The following is a 22,109-nucleotide window of genomic DNA, read 5'->3' on the forward strand; positions in this document are numbered from 1 at the left end:
AACCTGTTTATGTTTTGTAGTAATTTAGAAACAAGTCTAATAAAGGAAACAAGATGTTAAATACCAAATATTTGTATATACTATAAGTATAAATGGTATTTGAGAGTTTATTTAAAGGAGAAAAGAATGCCAAGTACAATAAATGTGAAAGGCAGAATTCATTTCTGCAATTATTTATATTTCATGATTAATATGAAATAGAGCTCAAATAAAATATTTATACTAAGTAAAACCTGTCAACTACACTTAGTCCTTATGCCGACCTCACACCTGTATTAACATCTGTGGGCATGAGATGGCAGTGTTGTACACACTGTTTAGCTAAAGCACATACCACATTAAAAAAAAAAAAAAAAAAGTCCAGCCCTAACTGGTTTTGCTCAGTGGATAGAGCGTCGGCCTGTGGACCGAAGGGTCCCAGGTTCGATTCCAGTCAGGGGCATGTACCTTGGTTGCAGGCACATCCCCAGTAGGGGGTGTGCAGGAGGCAGCTGATCAATGTTTCTCTCTCATCGATGTTTCTAGCTTTCTATCCCTCTCCCTTCCTCTCTGTAAAAAAATCAATAAAATATATTTAAAAAAAAAAAAGTCCAGAGGAAGCTAATGGGTGGTACATGTAACAATCAGGTACAGGCACAGGTACATGTAACAATCAGGAAGTAATCTTGCCAGACCAGGCATAACATATAAACAGATCATAGATGCTTCATTGTTATTCTTCTGGAATAATGATAAATAGCAAATATGAACCAAATACAATACAGTATAATGAAGTCATAATAAAAACATTAGCAAATTATTTTGCAAAGCTTGAATCATAATTGGTTAGTAAAAAAGCAATACAGAGAATACTAGTGTTCCTGAAAGGTTTTGTATAGATCCCACTTTTATAAGCTAACAAGTTTTCTAATAATTAACTATGTTAGAATCAAGTACTGTTTTTCTATAAGTCAGTGCTAATAAATAGCCTTCTAAAATATGGTAGTAAGATTGGGGAATCAAACCCCCAACCTGGATGTGTGTCCTGAGGGGGAATCAAGCCCAAGACCCTTCGATGTATGGGATGACACTCCAACTAATTGACCCACATTGGCCAGAGCAGAAATGGAAAATTTTTAATGGAAAATTTTTTTAATAGAACTGAAAAATACAATATCTGAAATAAAAATTTCCTAGATTGATTTAACAGTATATTAGAGACTACAAAGGGAAAGGTCAGGGAACTTGCAGTGAGGGCAGTAAAGAACAGAGAGAGAACAAACAGCAGAGCAAAATAAACCCAAAACAAGCAGAAGGAAGGAAATTATTAATATTGGAGCAGGAATCAATGAAATTAAAAACAAAACAATAGAGAAATTTTATAAAACCAAATGCTTGTTGGTTGAAAAGATTAATAAAATTAAAAAACCTCTAGCAATACCGACAATGGACAAAAGAGAGAGAACACAAGTTTCCAAAATAGGAATGAAAAAGGAGATATATCACTGTAGACCTCACACACATTAAGAGAATAGGAAGAAAGTACTTTAAACATACTATGCACATAAGTGCAACCTTGATAAAAATCAATCAATTTGCCAGCACTGGCTTGGCTCAGTGGATAGAGCGTCGGCCTGTGGACTGAAGGGTCCCGGGTTCGATTCTGGTCAAGGGCATGTACCTTGGTTGCGAGCACATCCCCAGTGGGGGGTGTGCAGGAGGCAGCTGATCGATGTTTCTAACTGTCTATTCCTCTCCCTTCCTCTCTGTAAAAAAATAAAATATATTTTTTAAAAAATCAATCAATTCCTTTGAAAAAAACAAATTACCAAACTCACCCAATAGGAAAAATAGATAACCTGAATATTCCTATATTAATTTTTTAAAATATATATTTTATTTATTTTTTTACAGAGAGGAAGGGAGAGGGATAGAGAGTTAGAAACATCGATCAGCTGCCTCCTGCACACCCCCTACTGGGGATGTGCCTGCAACCAAGGTACATGCCCGTGACTGGAATCGAACCTGGGACCCTTCAGTCCCCAGGTCGACGCTCTATCCAGTGAGCCAAACCAGCTAGGGCCCTATATTAATTTTTTAAATTTAATCTGCAGGGTATTGTGGGTTGTTGTGATTGTTGTTGTTGTTTCTTTAAAAAAAAAGAACCTTTTGGGAGAAAAATTTCTAGGTCAAGATGATTTCGCTGGAGAATTCTACCAAACATTTAGGGAAGAATTAACAGAATTAACATCTATTTTATACACACTCTTCTAGAAAATAGAAAAGGAATGAACACTTCCCAATTCATTTTATAAAGCCAGCATTACCCTGTTACCAAAACTAAATAAAGATAGTACAAAAATGAAAACTGCACATCAGTATCTCAGGAACTTAGGCACAAAAATCCTTAATAAAATATTAGCAAATCAAATCCAGTAATGTATAAAAAGATTGTACATCATGAGCAAATGGGATTTATTCCAGGTATGCAAGATGGGTTCAACATTAGAAAATCAATCAATTTAACCCTCTATATTAGTTGGGGAGCACAGGAGACTTGATTGAAAAGTTTGTAAGGAGGACATTCTGAGAAAAGGGAAGTGTGTGGAAGGCCGCCTGCCGTGTTTATCGGAATTCCAACTTAGGGGAGACAGGGGAGTGTCGAAGGCGGTGCCCCTAATTATTCCTTGACCTTTCCAAACAAGCCTGTGCATGTGCAGACCCCCAGGTGTTTACTGGAATCCCTATGCTTCATCCCGGGATGCCCTTGCCTAGAGGACAATGTAAACACGTGTGTCCTCCCAAGATTACTCACCAACTGATCGTATCTAAAGGTAAAAACTGCAATAAAAGGCTAACAGGCAGGCAATGGAGGCTGCCTGGCTGCTGTCAGTCAGGCCGTCCCTTAGCACACTCCCCCACAGTCAAACTGTGTCAGAGTAATCTGTTCATCCGTCGTTCAGGGGTTGCTGGTCAGCCCCTGCATATATTAACAGTCTAAAGAAGGAAAACCACATGATTGTATCAACTGATGCAGAAAAAGCATCATGAAAAGATGTTCACCATCACTAATCACTGGGGAAATGCAAATCAAAACTACAACGAGATACCACCTTATGCCCATTAGAATGACTACTATAAAAAACAAACAAACCAATAAAATGTAGAGAAATTAGAACCCTTGTGCCCTATTGATGGGAATCTAAAATGGTACAGCCACTGTGGAAAACAGTGTGGTGGTTCCTCATAAAATTAATTCATTGGGCAGTGACAGCAGTGGCTAGGAAAAGCGGTCAACTGGTATCCACAGAACAAGTTATCCTAGCCACTTCCTAAATTTCTCCTCTGCTGAGGTCACCCTTTGGTGAACATTCACATGGGACACAGATGTCTTCACATTTTACGTCCATTCAGAGAGGTTCACAAATCTCTTCCCCAGACTTCCTTGTCACCAATGTTTAAATCATGCTTCTTCCAAGTCCCTGACTATCCAGCCAAACCATTGGCCACATCCCATAAATTGGTATATAATCACTCATCAGGCCATTTCTCCTCCCAAGCAAAGTATATTATGAGTAACCAGATTCCTTGCTTGACATTCTGCCTGCTGGGAGGAGTCTCTGTTACCATTGTCCTGTAGGGAAGTCCCAGAAAGAAGCGAGCTGTAAAACTGCAGCTGTTCACTTTTCGGTGGTGCCTGCATAGCCGTCTGTAAACCAGGCCCAAGCTGTCGCTTCCTCTGTTAGCTGATCACAGGAAACGTTCCATGAGTTGTTCCTTCCCGCAGGCGCAGGCTGTGAGAAGAAGGCAGTGTAGCAGGAATGGGCATCATGGATCTTTGGGCCACTTGTTCCTGTAATTTACTTGTGTCTCCAGGGCCTGCTGGGACTGAAGTCATTCTAGTTCTAGAAGAAAAGAGGGGTGGAGGGCATGGGTCCTGAAGACAGTCAGTGCCTTGTAAGGGAACTGCCTCAGGGGAGACCATCACAGTTTCACCGGGCAATGCAGGGTAGATCTCCAGAGACAAGGATAGAGAGGCTGCTTCTACTGGCTAAGAGGATTCAACAAGGTTTAGGAGCTCAACATCCAGACTTCCTCAGGGTGTTCTCACATTTCCATTCCAAATTTCAGGATATCACTCTTTCTTCATCAATGCCCTCATTTGTCAATTTGCGTTGCAATTCAGCCACTTACGTGAGATTCTGAGTTCAATTTTTAGCTATTTGAAGCGATACAGCTACTGACATTAAAGACTCGGGATGGATAGACTTAGAAACCTTTCAGGTCATTAGACAATGCTTGAGCTGGGAATTTGAATCCTTTGAGCTCATCCTTTTCTTTCCCCCACTTTGTCCAGTGACATTAGGATCAACCAGTCAATCTCATCATATTCATTAATTTGACAAAAATGTTAAATGATATCAAATACATGGTTACCCAGATTCTTGCCTCTTGTAAGTGTTTAACTAGAAGTATCCAATGATGACATTTTGCATATTTCTATTTTTGTACTGTTACTACTACTCTCTTTACTACTGGAAATATTACAGGCAGTTAGACAGACATGAGCAGAGCCAGGACAATGGGCCAGGTACAGAAACGCACCTGAGCAGAAAGCCCCAGATATGCCTAGTAAAGGGCAAAACTGGGAAAACAAGAACCTTGTCTCTAGCATATTGATGCTCATGCAGTTTAGGCCCCCTTATCTTTTCCTCCCTAAAGATAACATCTAGCCTGGCCAGTATGGCTCGGTGGTTGAGGTTTGACCCATGAACCATGAGGTCACTGGTTCAATTCCTAGTCAGGGACACATGCCCAGGTTATGGGCTAGATTCCTGGTAGGGGGTGTGCTAGAGGCAGCTGATCAATGATTCTCTCTCATCATTGATGTTTCTGTCTCTCCCTTCCTCTCTGAAATCAATAAAAATATTTTTTAAAATTATTTTTTAAAAAAAGAAAAATCAATGGAAAAAATATCCTCAGATGAGGGTTAACAACAACAGCAAAAAGAAGGAGGAGTCCCAGCCCCACATCAAGCCCCCCAGCCCAGGGTTCAGTGCCAGGAAGAAAAGTCCCTATAACTTCTGGCTATAAACGTTATAAAAACCAGCGGGGATTATGGCTTAGTGACACAGAGTGCAGCTGGAATCCCAGGCATTCCTCTTTTTATATATATATATTTTTACTGATTTTATTATTATTCACCCGAGGATATTTTTCCATTAATTTTTAGAGAGTAGAAGAGAGAGAGAAATACCGATGTGAGAGAAGCACATCTATTGGTTGCCTCTTGCATGAGCCCTGACCAGGGCCTGGACCAGGTAGGAGCCTGAATTCAAAGTACATGCCCTTGACTGGAATCGAAACTGGGATTCTTCAGTCCTCTGGCTCTATCCACTGAGCCAAACCAGCTAGGGATGTTTTTATGGATTTTATTTATTTATTTATTTATTTATTTAGTTAGTTAGTTAGTTATTGCCATTTTTATTGATTTTAGAGAAGGAGGAAGGGAGAGGGAGAGAGAGAGAGAGAGAGAGAAACATTGATCGGCTGCCTCCTGCATGCTCCCTACTGGGTATTGATCCCTCGACTCGGGCATGTGCACTGACGCAGAATCAAACCAGCAACCTCTCGGTGCACAGGTGCTCAACCAACTGAGCCACGCTGGCCAGGGCCCAGGCATTCCTCTTAAAGGGCCCAAGCAGACTTACTTTGACTCATTTGCTTTGAGCTCCAGCACTGGGGCAGCAGCTAGAAAGGCACCAGGGACCTAGGGGAGGTACTGAGTTGTCTGGCATTGGGGTGAAAGCTGCTAGAGGCAGCTTTGTCCCAGACAGGAGTGCTGGAAGAGGCCTTTCTCCACAGAGCCCACAGGCAGGTGCCACATGGGAGTTTCCATCAACCTAGTTAACCCTATTTGCCCCACCCTGGTGATTCCCTGAGACACTGCCCCACCCAAATTTCAGGCCCACCCAAGCTGTTTCTAGTGGCTTTTCCATCCAAATGGCCTCTCCAAATTTTCTTAAAATCTCTCAAATCTGGCCTCTGTGTACCCTGTACCTCTGGGTAAGTGGTCCCAGGGCTGGCACTAGCAGCAACTGGCCTTGGTTCACAGCTTGGCCTCTCCTAGACACCTCCAAGTCCAGCATAAGTAGCAGCCATCTGCAGATCACTCTGTAGCTTGTGCCACTTGGCCTCAGGAAGGGCACAGGTGGTGGCTGACCATGTACCTTCTGGGAGGCCTCAGAGCCAGTGCACCCAGTGGACAGCTACAGACCACACCAGATTACAACTCTTGCACCTCCATAAATGACACACTCAAGGGGTGAACTCAGCGAGCACCAAAGTCTTATTGAAGCAAGTCCTGCTCTGTAGGGCCAGCCCCTGCACAACAGTAACTCTGCTGTAGTTGCAGTTGGCCCTCAGTCCTCACGGCCCATCAGTCATAGGGTCAATTCCTCCCAGTGATGTGCCAACAGCAACCAAACCTCAACTACAACAGGACAGTGTACAGAGCCTACACAGGGGTGCACCTGGAGCACCCAGGTCAGGTGACTAGGGGGCGCCCTATAGGACACCTACTAGACAAGGCCACTCTACCAAGTCCGGGAGATGTAGCAGCTCTACCTAATACATAGAAACAAACACAGGGAAGCAGCCAAAATGAAGAGACAAGGAAATAGGTCACAAATGACAGAACAGGAGAAATCTCCAGAAAAAGAACTAAATTAAATGGAGGCAAGCAAACTATCAGATACAGAGTTCAAAACAATGGCTATAAGGATGCTCAAGGATCTTACTGAGAACTTCAACAGCATAAAAAAAGACATGGAAAGCATAAAAAAGAGCCAGTCAGAAATGAGGATATACTAACTGAAATGAAGAATAAATTACAGGGAATCAGCAGTAGAGTAGATGCAGCAGATAATTAAATCAGTGATTTGGAATATCAGGAAGTAGAAAATACCCAATTAGCCCTGACCTGTTTGGCTCAGTGGATAGAGCATTGGCCTACGGACTGGAGGATCCCAGGTTCAATTCTGGTCAAGGGCATGTACCTTGGTTGTGGGCACATCCCCAGTAGGGGGTGTGCAGGAGGCAGCTGATCGATGTTTCTCTCTCATCGATGTTCCTAACTCTCTGTAAAAAATCAATAAAAAAATATTTATTAAAAAAAAATCCAATTAGAACAGCAAAAAGAAAAAAGGATTTTAAAAAATGAGGATAGTGGCTCTAGCTGGTTTGGCTCAGTGGATAGAGGGTCGGCCTGCAGACTGAAGGGTCCTGGGTTTGATTCCAGTGAAGGGCACATGCTTCAGTTGTGGCTCGATCCCCAGAAGAGGGCGTGCAGGAGGCAGCTGATCAATGATTCTCTGTCATCATTGATGTTTCTCTCTCTCTCTCTCTCCCTTCCTCTCTGATATCAAAAAATATATATATTTTAAATGAGGATAGTGTAAGGAGCCTCTAGGACAACTTCAACAGTAACAACTTTCCCATCATGGGGGTGCCAGAAGGAAAAGAGAGAGAGAGAGAGAGAGCAAGAAATTGAAGACCTATCTGTCAAGCTGCTAAAAAAAAAATAAATAATTACATTATATGAATGCAGTAGTGACAATTTACTTAACACCTTCCACATTTGGCACATACAGCCCATGTTACACATTTAATTTTCTCTAGGATGTCACTTACCCCTACTTTATAGATTAGAAAATTGAGTCAAAAAAGTTAAGTAACTTGTGATAACCAAGACTAGTAAAATAAAATATGCAAATAGATTGCCTCTAGAGGAATCAAGGGGATCCTTCTGTTTTGCTTTGTCTAATGCCTGAGAGGATGTTTGTAGAGATGCCTAATTTAAAACTCTGATATTTGTTAATTGTGGAGTTTTTGTATTAACTTTGATTTTTAAAAAATATTGCATTAAAATATTGCATTCTGGCAGGGTTTTTCAGTGGTCAGAGCATTGGCCCACGGACTGAAGGGTCTCGGGTTCAATTCCTGGTCAAAGGCACGTAGCGTGGTTGCAGGTTCAATTCCCAGCCCTAGTCAGGGCTTGAGCAGGAGGCAACTAATTGATCTGTCTCTCTCACTTCAATGTTTCTCTCTGTGCCTCTATTCCCTTCCCTTCTACTCTCTCTAAAAATCAGTGGAAAAAATATCCTCACTCCTCAGGTGAGGATTAAAATATGTACATATATAATTGATCTCAATTATTGAATTTTTAGTGCCCCTTAAACTTTTCACCTCAGGAAAGTGAGAGTCTTTCCACTCCCCATTCCCTACCTGTAAGTAGAGGCCTGATATTCTACAATCTTCATCTCTGTTCATGTTTGGATTCTAGTTTTGCAATGTTTACCAGTATGTGACCTTGGACAAGTTACTTAACTTTTTGACTCAATTTTCTAATCTATAAAGTAGGGCTAAGTGACATCATCTCTAACGGTAGTTAAATAAATCTGCATGCACAGCAAGTAACATCATGAATCTTCTTCTACTGTGTTGTGCTATTACTCAAACTTATATAGATGCTTTTGTGATTATCAAATATACAAACCTATGTAATATCATGCAGCTGTTAATGAGGAATCTCTATTTGTATTGATATGGTACAATCTCCAAGATACCTAAAGTATAACACATGCAGCAATGTGTATTATAAATTGCCATTTTGTGTGGAGAAAAAATGCTTTTATTTATACATATATATTTATTTATAAATTCAGAAAGCATCTGGGGGAATTCAAAGCATCCAAAGGTAACTGTGCTTGTCTGGTGGAAGTTACACCAGAGGGAGGAAGACTTAACTTTTTACAATATACCCTTTGGCACCTTTTGAATAACTTTTATTATTATCTATAAAAATGAAATATAAAGCATTACTAAATACCTCATACTTGGGGAACTAGAAATTAGAAAACAATTGTGGACATCGTTCAGAATTTTTCTCTTAAAAATAGAGTCCTCTTGCCTAGCTTGTGTGGCTCTGTGGTTGAGGGTCGACCCATGAACCAAGAAGTCACCAGTTTGATTCCTAGTCAGGGCACATGCCTGGGTTGCAGGCTCGATCCTCAGTAAGGGGGCATGCAGGAGGCAGCAGATAGGTGTTTCTCATTAATGTTTTTATCTTTTTATCCCTCTTTCTCTCTCTCTAAAATCAATAAAAACATATTTTTTAAAAGTAGAGTCCTCGCAAAGGCTGGACACCATTGTTGAATCAAGTTTGAGTTTTCAAACCTGACCTAAGTGCCTAAGTAAGGCCTCAGCAGTGTGTTCTGAGTCTGAAAGGTGAACTGACTCTTGCTTCACCTCAAATGCCATGGCACCAATCCTGTAGCTTTCTGAAAGCATCTAGCACTTTCTACCTTGCATTTATCACTTCATTTTCCCTGGCCTAACACACCTAGGACACTGGGCGAGGGTCCTGTCAAGGTGAGAAACGTCTGCCCTGGCTGGTGTGGCTCAGTTGGTTGAGCATTGTCCCATGTACCTACAGGTCACCGATTCAATTCCTGGCCAGGTTACGTGCCCAGGTTTTGGGGTCAATACCTCGTTGAGACACGTATGGGAGGCAACTAATAGGTGTTTCTCACATTGATGTCTCTCTCTCTCTCTTCCTCTCCCTGCCTCTCTCTCTTAATCGATAAAAACACATTTTAAAAAAGAAACATCCAAACCTAAAGAATTAATTTTTATGAGCTTATTTGAGCCAAATTAACAGCATACACCAGGAAGTAAGATCTCAACAGACTGAGAAAGGCTCCGGAGAATGGCAGTGTTGCAGCTTATTTTATACATCATAATTAAAGGAGGATAATAAGGAGGGTTACTTAAAACCCACTGGTGTTAGATTAATAACGTGGAAGAAAGCATAGCAGAGAACTCTCTAGGATTGGATAAAAGGTAAAATGGAGAAACATATATTTCTTTTACATTGGTGGGTACAGGATAGTTAATAATTAACATTTAGCCCTGGCTGGTTTGGCTCAGTGGACAGAGAGTCGGCCTGCGGACTGAAAGGTCCCGGGTTTGGTTCTGGCCAAGGGCTCATGCCCAGGTTGCAGGTTCAATCCCCAGTGTGGGGTGTGCAGGAGGCGGCTGATCAGTGATTCTCTCTCAGCATTGATGTTTCTCTCTCTCCCTCCCTCTCCCTTCCCCTCTGAAATCAATACAAATATATTTTAAAAAATAATTAACATTTATATCACCCTAGTTGATGTGACTCAGTTCGTTGGGTGTCCTCTAGTGCACTGAAAGGTTACTGGTCCGATTCCAGGTCAGGGCACTTGTGGAGATTGTGGGCTTGATCCCAGTAGGGGGTGGTGTGCAGGAGGCAGCCCATCAATGTTTCTCTCTCACGCTCTCCCTCTCTCTCTCTCTCTCTCTCTAGAAAAAGAATATATATTTTTAGTTTTTATTGATTTCAGAGAGGGAGAGGAAGAGAGAAACATCAATGCCTCCCACCCCCACCCCTATTGGGGATAGAGCCTGCAACTTGGGCATGTGCCTTGTCCGGGAATGGAACTGTGACCTCCTCAACCACTGAGCACTGGCCGGGCTCTCTATAAAAATATTTTAAAAATAAGCATTTATAGCACACAGAGATGGTATTCAAGGAACAAGATAATGAGGGGTTCTGTGGTCTCTTGCTCTGGTGCCAGCAGTTATGCCTTCCAGGGGTAGGAAAATACATTTCTAATCGATATCTTAGCTGCATAAGAACAAGGGACAGAGCTCACTCAGGTAGAGACTGACCTTGGCTAAGGGAGCCATGTAGGCGTGGGATGACGAGCAGCTCTGACCTGCACGGTTAGAATTTGTGACCAGACCATCCTAGGTGGTGACTTTTGGTCACTGAGCTTGTCAGACCTACCCTGTGGCCCGCCTGAGCTCCACCGATTTCTTGCCCAGCCCCCTTTCCCCTCACAATCCTCATCAGATTCATTCAAGTACCCACAGAGGACCTGGAACACTGTCAAGCACAGAGTGTATAACCCAGAAAACGCAGGTCAGGCATAAAAGCAGGGGAGGGAGCAAGGCCAACCGCGGGAGTGGGAGCGGGAGAAAGCCCACCCTACACGCTACACCCTACGCCCTGCGGGCAGAGGCCCCCAGGAAATAGCCCCCGCTCTCGGGTAACGCGCAGACCCAGCCCCAGACCCAGCCGGCCCCGGCGCACAAATCGGTCCGCGGACCTAGGCCGGATGGGCTGGTAACACTAGCCCTGCCCGCCACGCTGCCCGGGGACAGGAACCTTCCGGGCGCAATGGCGCAGGGGCCCGGGCGCGAGGGGGCGGGGCCACAGGACTGCGACCCAATGAGCGGAGGCGCCGGCGGACCCGCGGCCCAATGGCGGCGGCGCGTAGGCACGCAGGGGGCGGCCGGGCGCGCCCGACTCTTCCAGAATACCCGGAGAGCGCCTCGCGGCCCGGCTGAGCTAGCGTCTGTCTTTCCCTCTTTTGCGGGCTCCACTATGGCGGCCGTGAAGAGCCTGAACCCCAAAGCCGAGGTGGCCCGAGCCCAGGCAGCGTTGGCGGTCAACATCAGCGCGGCCCGGGGTCTGCAGGACGTGCTGAGGACCAACTTGGGGCCTAAGGGCACCATGAAGATGTAAGGCGGGGCTGGGGGGGAGGGCCGGGCGGGCCCGCGCTGCGCTCACCGCCGCGGGCCGCATGCCGCATGCCCCATGCCCCGAGTGGTGGTCTCCAGCCCGCCGGGCCCCCGGGCCTCCGTGCGCCGCTGCAGTCCCATTTCCCGCGTTCTCCCTGGTCGGGCCTGTATCCTGCTCCGGCCATTGCCTCTCGTAGTCGGTGCCGTCTCCGCGGGGAACAAAGCTGCCCGCGTGCGCGGCGGCCGTCCCTCGTGCTTTGGGGCTTGCGCGACCCCGGGGACTCGGTAGACTTGTTCAGCCGGGCGGGGGGGGCACTGCACCATTCCTGATGCCTCCCGGGAGGAGGGAACCAACCCTGTGGCCCCAGCGCCGTAGGACTGGGTTTCGTGGGGGTCCCTTTGGTCTCCGTGGAAAAAGTCACACGGGTTCATTTCTGCCCCTCGAACAGGCTTGTGTCTGGAGCTGGAGACATCAAGCTCACTAAAGATGGCAATGTGCTGCTGCATGAAATGGTGAGCGGTCAGCGCCGTCTGGGTTCTCCGTAGGACGTTGGGTTGGTGGGAAGATCTGTAATGTTTATTCGCGATGTAGGAGGACGTCGTATTCTCATCAGATAGTTTTCCAGACAATGCAGGAAGTAGGAAAGAAATGTGATCAGCCATAGTTGCTACAGTACCGTGCCGTGCCGTACCGTACCGTGCAGTGAGGAGCCCTGGAGACCTGATGGGTAGCCTGTTCCTCCAAAGCCTTCCCATCCAGTAATGTGGCATCCACTGATGGTCTTGGCCAACAGGGCTGTTCATTGTTTGGATCGTGCCAAGTGATCCTGGAGAAGGCACACGGGTCCTCGCTTTGTCATAAAGAGGCTTGCTTGGGTTTGAAACTGTTAGGTACTGTACTTGTTCGCTCTGTCACTTGGAGTAAACGTTAACTGAGCCTCAGATTTCCTTCCCAGGAAATTAGAGATGATCCTGAGAAGTAAACAGATTTATATATGAAAAGGTTGTAGTTGTCAGGAACTGACAGTGCAAAATAACTAAAAGTAATACGTAGCTGAACACTTGGGCAATTTGGGTACATAGCACTTAAAAGGAGGCCTTTCGCACATTTTAAGGTATGTTTGGATTGTTTTAAGTTACTTAATTTTGTCTTTTTCTACTTTTCAGCAAATTCAACACCCAACAGCCTCCTTAATAGCCAAAGTAGCGACAGCCCAGGATGACATAACGGGTGACGGTACCACGTCCAATGTCCTAATCATTGGAGAACTGCTGAAACAGGCGGATCTCTACATTTCCGAAGTATACATGATTCTTGTGTTTTTGTGATATTTTATTATGTATAAGAAATAATATGGGTTTTATGTCTACAAATTGATTGATGCATTAATAGTGGCTGAGGCCATAGCAGAATGTGAAGAGCAGGGGGGCTTAAGTCTGGAAACCAGAGTCTTTATCTTGGTCTGACACAAATTCATTGTGATTCTGGACAAGTTAAATCTTTCTTGGCCTGAAAGGTTTTCTTTTATCAAGTTGCATTGCATATATTATTTATATCTGTCTATGATGTAGGTTAATAATTGAGATCTAAAAATGGGATGTTTGGGACAACTTATAAGGAAAAAGCCAACCAAAAACTTAAATAAAAATTCTGCACCTTTTGTAGCCCAGAGTAGTTCTAAGATTAAAGCAAACTCAAGGAATACTAACCTGATGTCAGAAAGAACTTCCTGGGAAGACAGAGAAAGCAGACTCTTAGTTACCCTGTCTACTTTCTGTTAGTAAATGATGTGTATTTCAGATTACCTATAGGACAGATATAATGGTCTGTTGACTGCAGGTTGTTGTGACATGTTGAGTTTTTGTTGCTACTCCTTGCGGTTTGCACAGTGAACACCCAAGTGGGCTTTATAGTTCCCTTGGCTTTGACTCTGTGCTAGAGCAATGTCTGTTCTTTTCCTCTGCATTGAAAGGACTGTTTATCCTTTTAAATGTATTCATAAAGTCAGCACATTATATTGTATTAAAGGATAGGAATGATCCAGAATAAATCTTCAAAAATATGCTTTATCATGAGCTATAGTGGCACTTAATTGAAGAACTCCAGGGTTAGTGGTGGTTTGTCATTGTCTTCATCATAGGGTCTTCATCCCAGAATAGTAACAGAAGGATTTGAAGCTGCAAAGGAAAAGGCACTTCAGTTTTTGGAACAAGTCAAAGTAAGCAAAGAGATGGACAGGGAAACACTCATAGATGTGGCCAGAACATCTCTGCGTACTAAAGTTCATGCGGAACTTGCTGATGTCTTAACAGAGGTATGTGTTGAATTAAAAGCCCCTGATTTTTTTTTAATATATTTTATTGATTTTTTTACACAGAGGAAGGGAGAGAGATAGAGAGTTAGAAACATCGATGAGAGAGAAACATCGATCAGCTGCCTCCTGCACATCTCCTACTGGGGATATGCCCGCAACCCAGGTACATGCCCTTGACCGGAATCGAACCTGGGACCTTTCAGTCCGCAGGCCGACGCTCTATCCACTGAGCCAAACCGGTTTCGGCAAAAGCCCCAGATTTTAGAAACATCAGTATACTTAACCAATTTCAATTATAGATTGCTCTCTAAAGTCTTCATACATGAAAAAGTAGGTTCATTCCTGTGGCAGTGATAATCTGATCTGTGTCCTTAAAAAAGTAAAGTGAGAAATTCAAATAATCATATACCTGACCAGGTTATAAAGGTATAATCAGAGCTTTCATTAAAAGTTTTATAATTAGAGATGTTATTATTTAAAAGCTTACTGTTAACAATGTTTAACAATGTTTTTAATAAAATAGGAGGGATGTCTGATTCTTTAGGTAATGACAAATTGAAGTTTAAGAAATATAAATGACTTCAGCCCTTTGCAAATGTATTCTATTAGCTCATAGAAAAAGACTTAGATCAATTTGAAGGATGTTAAAGTCAAGAAACTGTAAACTCTGCAGAACAAGTAACACAAGCATCTTGACTTCTGCAAATCAAATTCATTTAATGGTTATACTCTTCTTGTAGGCTGTAGTTGATTCCATTTTGGCCATTAAAAAACAAGATGAACCTATTGACCTCTTCATGGTTGAGATCATGGAGATGAAACATAAATCTGAAACCGATACAAGGTAGGTGGTAGAATGCTATGAAATGCTTATGAAGTGTGTTGTGTGTACAAATAGGCGCTTTATACAATACATTTTTTGGCTGATTTTTTAAAATTTATTTTATTTTATTTTTTTTCACACACACGCACGCACGCCTTTTTTGGCTGATTTTTGTGTGTGTCTTTGAATTAATACCTATTGCCTAGATGAGTATTTAATTGACTCTGTAATATTTACTTTTGAAGTTAATGGTATAATGTGTTTATAGTCAGAATGACTCAGAAAGTGAGCTACATCGGTGGTTTGGCATTTATTGAACTGTTGGATACAAAACCTAATGGGAGACTGTTGGGGAATTATATATTTCAAAGATCTAGCTTGAAAACATTTTTTAAATAATTAGGTATTGTAAGGAATATTTTTTAAAATGTTTTTTATTTTAGAGAGGAAGGGAGAGGGATAGAGACATAGAAATATTGATGTGAGAGAAACATTGATCAGCTCCCTTCTGCACACACCCTACGAAGTATTGAGCCTGCAACCCTGACCAGGAATAAAACCGATGATCTCCTGGTTCATGGGTCAATGCTCAACCACTGAACCACGCCAGCCGGGCTGAAAGTCAATAACAATATAATGTGTTTTTTTATTTATTTCTTAGTTATAGTTAACAGACAATATTAGTTTCAGCTATGTAACATAGTAATTAGATGTTTATATATACCATAATTTTTAATGTATTTTAACAGCTTAATCAGAGGTCTTGTTTTGGACCATGGGGCACGGCATCCTGATATGAAAAAAAGAGTAGAAGATGCATACATCCTTACATGCAATGTGTCCTTAGAATATGAAAAAACGTGAGTTTATATTCTCTTACAAACGGAATCGAGAAGCAGGGGAGCTTGGTATTTTGGGCAAGTCACTTTGTGAGACTCAGTTTCTCCACTGTACAGACAATAATGCCTCAGATTGGGTTTGGGAGAATTCTAGGAATAAACTCAGAATATACCAGAGGCAGATCAGAATTACGTGGCTATTTGTTAAATAAAATAAACATTTTTATCTCTCCCCCTCCCCTCATACTTTTATTTTTAATAGAGAAGTGAATTCTGGCTTTTTTTACAAGAGTGCAGAAGAGAGAGAGAAACTAGTAAGAGCTGAAAGAAAATTCATTGAAGATAGAGTTAAAAAAATAATAGACCTGAAAAAGAAAGTCTGTGGTGACTCAAAGAAAGGATTTGTTGTTATTAATCAAAAGGTGAGAATGAACTTTGCTTTATAAACTAGCTTGTATCATCCATTTTGATTTTTCAGGTGAAATATATTAAAACTAACTTTTTGTTGTTGTTAACAGGGAATTGACCCATTTTCCTTAGATGCTCTTGCAAAAGAAGGCATAGTAGCTCTGCGCAGAGCGAAAAAAAGAAACATGGAAAGGTACGGCGGATAGCAGATCATCTGAGTGACGTGAATTTGTGCAAGTTAACTGAGACTATTCCTTTCCCCCCCTCTATTTTTTCTTTTTTCTTTTGATGAAATACACATAATACAAAATATACCACTTTCCCCTTTTCTTAAAGTGTAAAAAATTCACTGGCATTAAGTTGTATTCAGATTGTTGTGCAACCATCACTATTATCCATTTTCAGAACTTTTTCAGCATTGCAAACTGAAACTGTACCTATTAAACAGTAACTCCCCATTTCTCCTCCCCACTTCTACCCACACTCCTTCCCCTGTAAATACTGTTCTGTTGTCTCTGAATTTGGTACCTCATATAAGGGAATCATACAATAATTGCCCTTTTGTGTCTGGCTTATTTCAGTAAGCATAATGTTTTCAAGATTCACCCAGATTGTAATACGTATCAAAATTTCATTCCTTTTTAAGGACAAATATTCCATGGTATGGGTAATATCACATCCTTATTTATCTATTTATCTGTCAGGAGACATTTGGGTTTCTACCTTTTGGCTATGATGAATAATGCCACTATGAACATTGGTTTATACTTGTTTTACTTTTATTTTTAAAATATGTTTTTATTGATTTTAGAGAGGACGGGAGAGGGAGAGATAGAAACATTGAAGCATCAACATAGATCAGCTGCCTCCTGCACCCCCTTGCTGGGGTTGAGCCTGAAACTCTGGCATGTGCCCTGACCTGGTTACCTCTTGGTGCCTTTCTTGACGTTCAACCACAGAGCCACGTCTGCTGGGCTATACTTGTTTTATTTTCAAACAATGACGGAGTGTACATATATTTCCATGTCAGGAGACAGCATCAAAGGGTTTCAGAGAAATATGAGAAAGCTTTTGTTTATCTTTAAAATTCATAGCAGAGCCCTAGCCAGCTTGGCTCAGTGGATAGAGCATTGGCCTGCGGACTGAAGGGTCCCGGGTTTGATTCCAGCCAAGGGCACATGCCTGGGTTATGGACTCAATCCCCAGTGAGGGGCGTGCAGGAGGCAGCTGATCAATGATTCTCTCTCATCATTGATGTTTCTGTCTCTCCTCCCTTCCTCTCTGAAATCAATAAATATATTTTTAAAAAAATAAAAATCATATCAGAGAAGTATTTGCTGACTTGGGAAAAGTGGTTTAAATGGAGGATTAGGAGAAAAGACCAGTTTTTAGCCGGTTGGTGATCAGTGGACAAGTTAAAATACATTTTAAAATATAATTTTAGTATGTAATTCTGAAAGATTTCTTCCTAAAAATAATCTTTTCTTTAAACATAACTGATAAAAATCACTTACATCTCCTTAAAATACTTCAATATTTCAGGCTGACTCTTGCTTGTGGTGGAGTAGCTCTAAATTCTTTTGATGATCTAAATCCTGATTGTTTGGGACATGCAGGACTTGTCTATGAGTATACATTGGTAAGTGTATTTTCTTTCCAAAGGTAATACTTTTTGGTTCATGAATTCTTCAGTAGTAAAAGCGTATTCAAACTTGGGATCAGATTTATGCTTTATTTACACACATTTTGATGGTCCACATGTAGCACTCTGATGGGAAAGTCACATTTCTCTTACGTGTGTGTGTGTGTGTGTGTGTGTGTGTGTGTGTGTGTGTGTGTGTGTGTTTTAAGAAATTACTTGAATGTGATTCAGTGTGTTTTCTGTGAATGTGCCATTTATCATTTTTTCTCTGATCATTCTTTGTACAACTATGTCCTGTTTTCCTGAAAATATTCTCTTTGCATAGGGAGAAGAGAAGTTCACCTTTGTTGAGAAATGTAACAATCCTCGCTCTGTTACATTATTGGTCAAAGGACCAAATAAGCACACACTCACTCAAATCAAAGATGCAATAAGAGATGGCTTGAGGGCTGTTAAAAATGCTATTGATGATGGTAAGATCCTCACTTTATTCTAATTGTATTCTTTTTGCTATTCTGTAAGGCATGGCTGAATACTGTGTTCTTTTTGTCAGTAGCTTACACAGCCAGACACCATGCAAAAGTAGTCTTCCCTTTAAAATGACTATGATGGTATGCCAAGTTTTTTCATAGCATATCATTACTAAAAGTGGATACAAATAAATAAGAGATTGTAAGAGCTTCCAAGTGCTAGTTAAATCAGATCATGTTATTTGATATGTTGCTTTCAAATGCAATATTAAAATTGCTGTCACACTGAATTTTCAAGAAATTAATGGTCTTCATGTTTGTGTGTTTTATTTTTTTAAATATTTTTTATTGATTTCAGAGAGAAAGGAAGAGGGAGGGAGGGAGGGAGGGAGGGAGGGAGGGAGGGAGGGAGGGAGGGAGATAAAAACATCAATGATGAGAAAATCATCGATCGGCTGCCTCCTGCATGCCCCCCACTGGGGATCGAGCCTGCAACCTGGGCATGTTCCAACCCGGGACCCTTCAGTGTGCAGGCAGACGCTCTATCCACTGAGCCAAACTGGCCAGGGCCATGTATGTGTGTTTTAATTTATTTTATAATTCCACAGTTTTCTTTGTAGCTGAGCATTTTCTCTCTTCTCCCCCTTCCTTCCCCTCCCACCCAACAGGCTGTGTAGTTCCAGGTGGTGGTGCAGTGGAAGTGGCAATGTCACACGCCCTGGTGAAATACAAGCCCAGCGTAAAGGGCAGGGCCCAGCTTGGAGTTCAAGCGTTTGCTGATGCATTGCTCATTATTCCCAAGGTCTGACTTTTGTAACAGTCCATTTTCTAAAATGGAACAATGATTTCTGCTAATGAATGTGAAAGTTTTTTGATGTGGGTTTTTTTTTTTCCTAATGTGGATTTTGAGTAAGTTTGATCAGTTTTCTCCCTAACACTAGAACAGTGGTTGGCATACTGCGGCTCGCGAGGCACACGTGGCTCTTTGGCCCCTTGAGTGTGGCTCTTCCACAAAATACCGACTTCTGCGCATGGGCCACGAAGTTTCAATCGTATTGTATGTGCGTGCCCGCACGTGGTATTTTGTGGAAGAACCACACTCAAAGGGCCAAAGAGCCACATGTGGCTCATGAGCCGCAGTTTGCCGACCACTGCACTAGAACATCCAAATGTATTTGGTTTCCCTAGAAAGGAAACTTGAATATCTGAAGTTTCAAGTTGCAAGAGATAACTATTTTAAGAGGGTTTGCAATGTATAGGGGATATACTTGAGTACAAGCTTGCTTTTTGTTTAAACTACAATCGATATAATGATTTTCTATTGATTATTAATGGATATACTATTTATTTATTGTGCATTTGACTAGTGGTTCTTAGGTCCTGTATTTTAAAGGATTAAATTTGCTTGCCTTTAGGTTCTTGCTCAGAATTCTGGTTTTGATCTTCAGGAAACACTAGTTAAAGTTCAAGCAGAACATTCGGAATCAGGTCAACTTGTGGGTGTGGACTTGAACACAGGTAAGAAAATGCAACTATTTGTAGGGGGAAAACTCGATAGTATAGGTGAGGTAAAGCCAGGAAGAATCAAAAGAATCTTGGGGAGTTACTTTGCAGTTTAATATTAGTCCTATCAGTGAACTCTGGGTTCTAAAATATAGTATAAAAACAGAATTACTAGATACGGTAATTAAGGGAATCAAATATATACATTTGAATAGTTTCAAAGAGTATGGATTTGTTGATGTTACTGAGTGGGGGTAGGTGGTTCAGGTTAATATTGAAAAGCTTCATAATAGGTTTACTCAATTTTTTATCAGGGACTATGATATGGAAATATAAAATAGATGATCATATTCACTGATGGAAAAAGGCTAAGGGTAGCAAATAATGCTGGAAGAGGGAACCAAATACAATGAAATACTTAAAGCCCTGGTCTTAGGCCAGTGTAAGAACACAAATTATGTAAGTACAATATAAGAGAACTGAGATCCAGTCAATATGTAAGACCTACTGTTGTCAGCAACCTTGTTTACATTTAATAAGAAGGGCTCTGGAATGAGGAAAATGATAAACCCATTTTGACCAGATTATAGTTCAAGTGCTGTAATTTAATATGGACAAATTTGTCTAGAAAAACAAGATGTTCAAATATTTGGTAACGAAATAGAGCTTTCCTACCACTCAAGTCTTCTAAGCAGATATCAGTCATTTATCAAAGATACTGTGCACAGGAATCATAAGATCATTCTGATCTTATGACCTGCTATATATGATTTTAAGACTACTGGATTACTTTTCAGGTGAGCCAATGGTAGCAGCAGAAGTAGGCGTATGGGATAACTATTGTGTAAAGAAACAGCTTCTTCACTCCTGGTAAGTTTGGGAAAGTCAAAACTAAAATAACCTTTAGGTAATTACAGTGGGGCCTTGACTTACGAGTTTAATTCGTTCCGTGACGGAGCTCGTAACTCAAATTACTCGTATGTCAAATCATAAAGTGAACGAGTGAGACACGTGATGCTGGGCTGATGTCACTGTGACGTTCGCTGCGCCAACTAGCAGTGGGGTATCTGAAGCTGGCTCGTAACCCGAATTTTAGTTCGCAACTCAAGACGGCTCGTATCAAAAAACTCGTTAGTCAGGACACTTGTAAGTCAAGGCCCCACTGTATACTCTTTTTATTTGGCATATTCTGTTTAATTCCCCCAACCCCTGCCCTCATCAAAATGTAAAAGAAAAAGTGCAAAAATGAAACTTTTATGTATGGAGGGGGAAAGGGAAATTTAATTGGATGTAATTTGCATGGATTGGTTGGAAATTGAGTTGAATTAGGGTTCATATCTGGAATCTGAGCCATCTGATTTTCCCCCCCTTTCAGCACTGTGATTGCCACCAACATACTCCTGGTTGATGAGATCATGCGAGCTGGAATGTCTTCTCTAAAAGGTTGAATTGAAGCTTCCCCTGTACTACCTGAATCATGAAGACTCTACAGTGATCCTAAGAATACAGCTATGGAATTTTTGTCCTGGCTTCAAATGATTTTTAAAGGAATTTCCCCATCTGAAGAAAGGAGAGAGCAATGGCAACTACCTATTAAAATTCCAAAGTCTGAAATTATAATTACACTATTTTTTTTTAAATTGTACTCAGTGTATGCACAACTAGCAGGCTGTTTTCACCCAATATGCACAGAATATTTTGCTTTTGTTTCTGTGATATTAAAAAAAAAAAACATTAGAAAAGCATATATCTATCTTATTAAATATTCCTTGAAAAACAAATTTTAATGGTTTAATAATTTCTTCTAATGATGTATTTTAATTTATCCAATAATTCCCTATTGAGCATTTAAGATTAAAAATTTTATGCTAATATAAATAACACTTAAGTAACAGGGTTTTGAAAGCATCCCTGTTTCTTTAGTATCAATTGCTGTGAGTAAAATGATTGGATCTTTTAGTGGGACATTTCATGCTTTGAAGTAGCTTTGCTAAAATGCTCCCCAGGAAAGTTAAGTGGGAGTGGGTAGAAAGATGGGTGAACTAGAGGCAAGGGACTTGAAAGAACTGCACATTTATAAAATGCAAAAATTAAAATAGAGGAGACAGAGATTTGAAGGCATGGTGACAGGCCTAGTTGAGAAGAGATTTTCAGGTAGACCATACTGTATTTTCACACCCTGGACCTTTACTTATGCTGAAATACCCATCCCAAAACCTCCAGTGTCATTCCACCCTCCCCCCCTCAAATTATTTGACCATGTTTCCAAAAAACCATTTTTTATACAGGTCAGGTGGTGTAAATGAACAGTCCTTGAAGGTGAAATTGTGTTGCTAAGTTTTGTATTTTGAGGACTTGGCTACAGTAAGTGCAATAAATGTTTAACTTGAAACCTTTTCTGTCATCTTGCATTGGTATTCCAAGGCACAAAAGGGGTTGAATATAAAAGGGAAGGAAGTTAGTCCAAATGTTCACAGGATCATGAAGGGGATTCTGAAATCATATAGGGCCTCTTCACAC

At 41.4% G+C, this 22,109-nt stretch overlaps 1 protein-coding gene and 2 non-coding genes across 3 annotated transcripts; all 3 read left to right on the forward strand.

Moving 5' to 3' along the window:
• Positions 1-11,364: 11,364 nt before the first annotated feature.
• On the forward strand, positions 11,365-21,981 carry CCT6A (chaperonin containing TCP1 subunit 6A). Its single transcript, XM_059693346.1, has 14 exons — positions 11,365-11,589; positions 12,039-12,102; positions 12,757-12,891; positions 13,731-13,904; positions 14,645-14,748; positions 15,477-15,587; positions 15,829-15,988; positions 16,085-16,167; positions 17,517-17,613; positions 17,942-18,089; positions 18,755-18,888; positions 19,502-19,604; positions 20,387-20,459; positions 20,965-21,981. The coding sequence occupies exons 1-14, from the start codon at positions 11,453-11,455 to the stop codon at positions 21,035-21,037; spliced, it is 1,596 nt and encodes a 531-aa protein (XP_059549329.1). The 5' UTR covers positions 11,365-11,452; the 3' UTR covers positions 21,038-21,981.
• Positions 13,472-13,605, forward strand: LOC132233970 (small nucleolar RNA SNORA22). The gene has a single exon (XR_009452809.1). It is a non-coding gene; the product is annotated as a small nucleolar RNA SNORA22 (small nucleolar RNA).
• Positions 18,139-18,276, forward strand: LOC132233966 (small nucleolar RNA SNORA15). Its single transcript, XR_009452806.1, has one exon. It is a non-coding gene; the product is annotated as a small nucleolar RNA SNORA15 (small nucleolar RNA).
• Positions 21,982-22,109: the final 128 nt, after the last annotated feature.

The sequence above is a fragment of the Myotis daubentonii genome, chromosome 4 (assembly GCF_963259705.1).
Source record: "Myotis daubentonii chromosome 4, mMyoDau2.1, whole genome shotgun sequence".
Lineage (NCBI taxonomy): Eukaryota > Metazoa > Chordata > Mammalia > Chiroptera > Vespertilionidae > Myotis > Myotis daubentonii.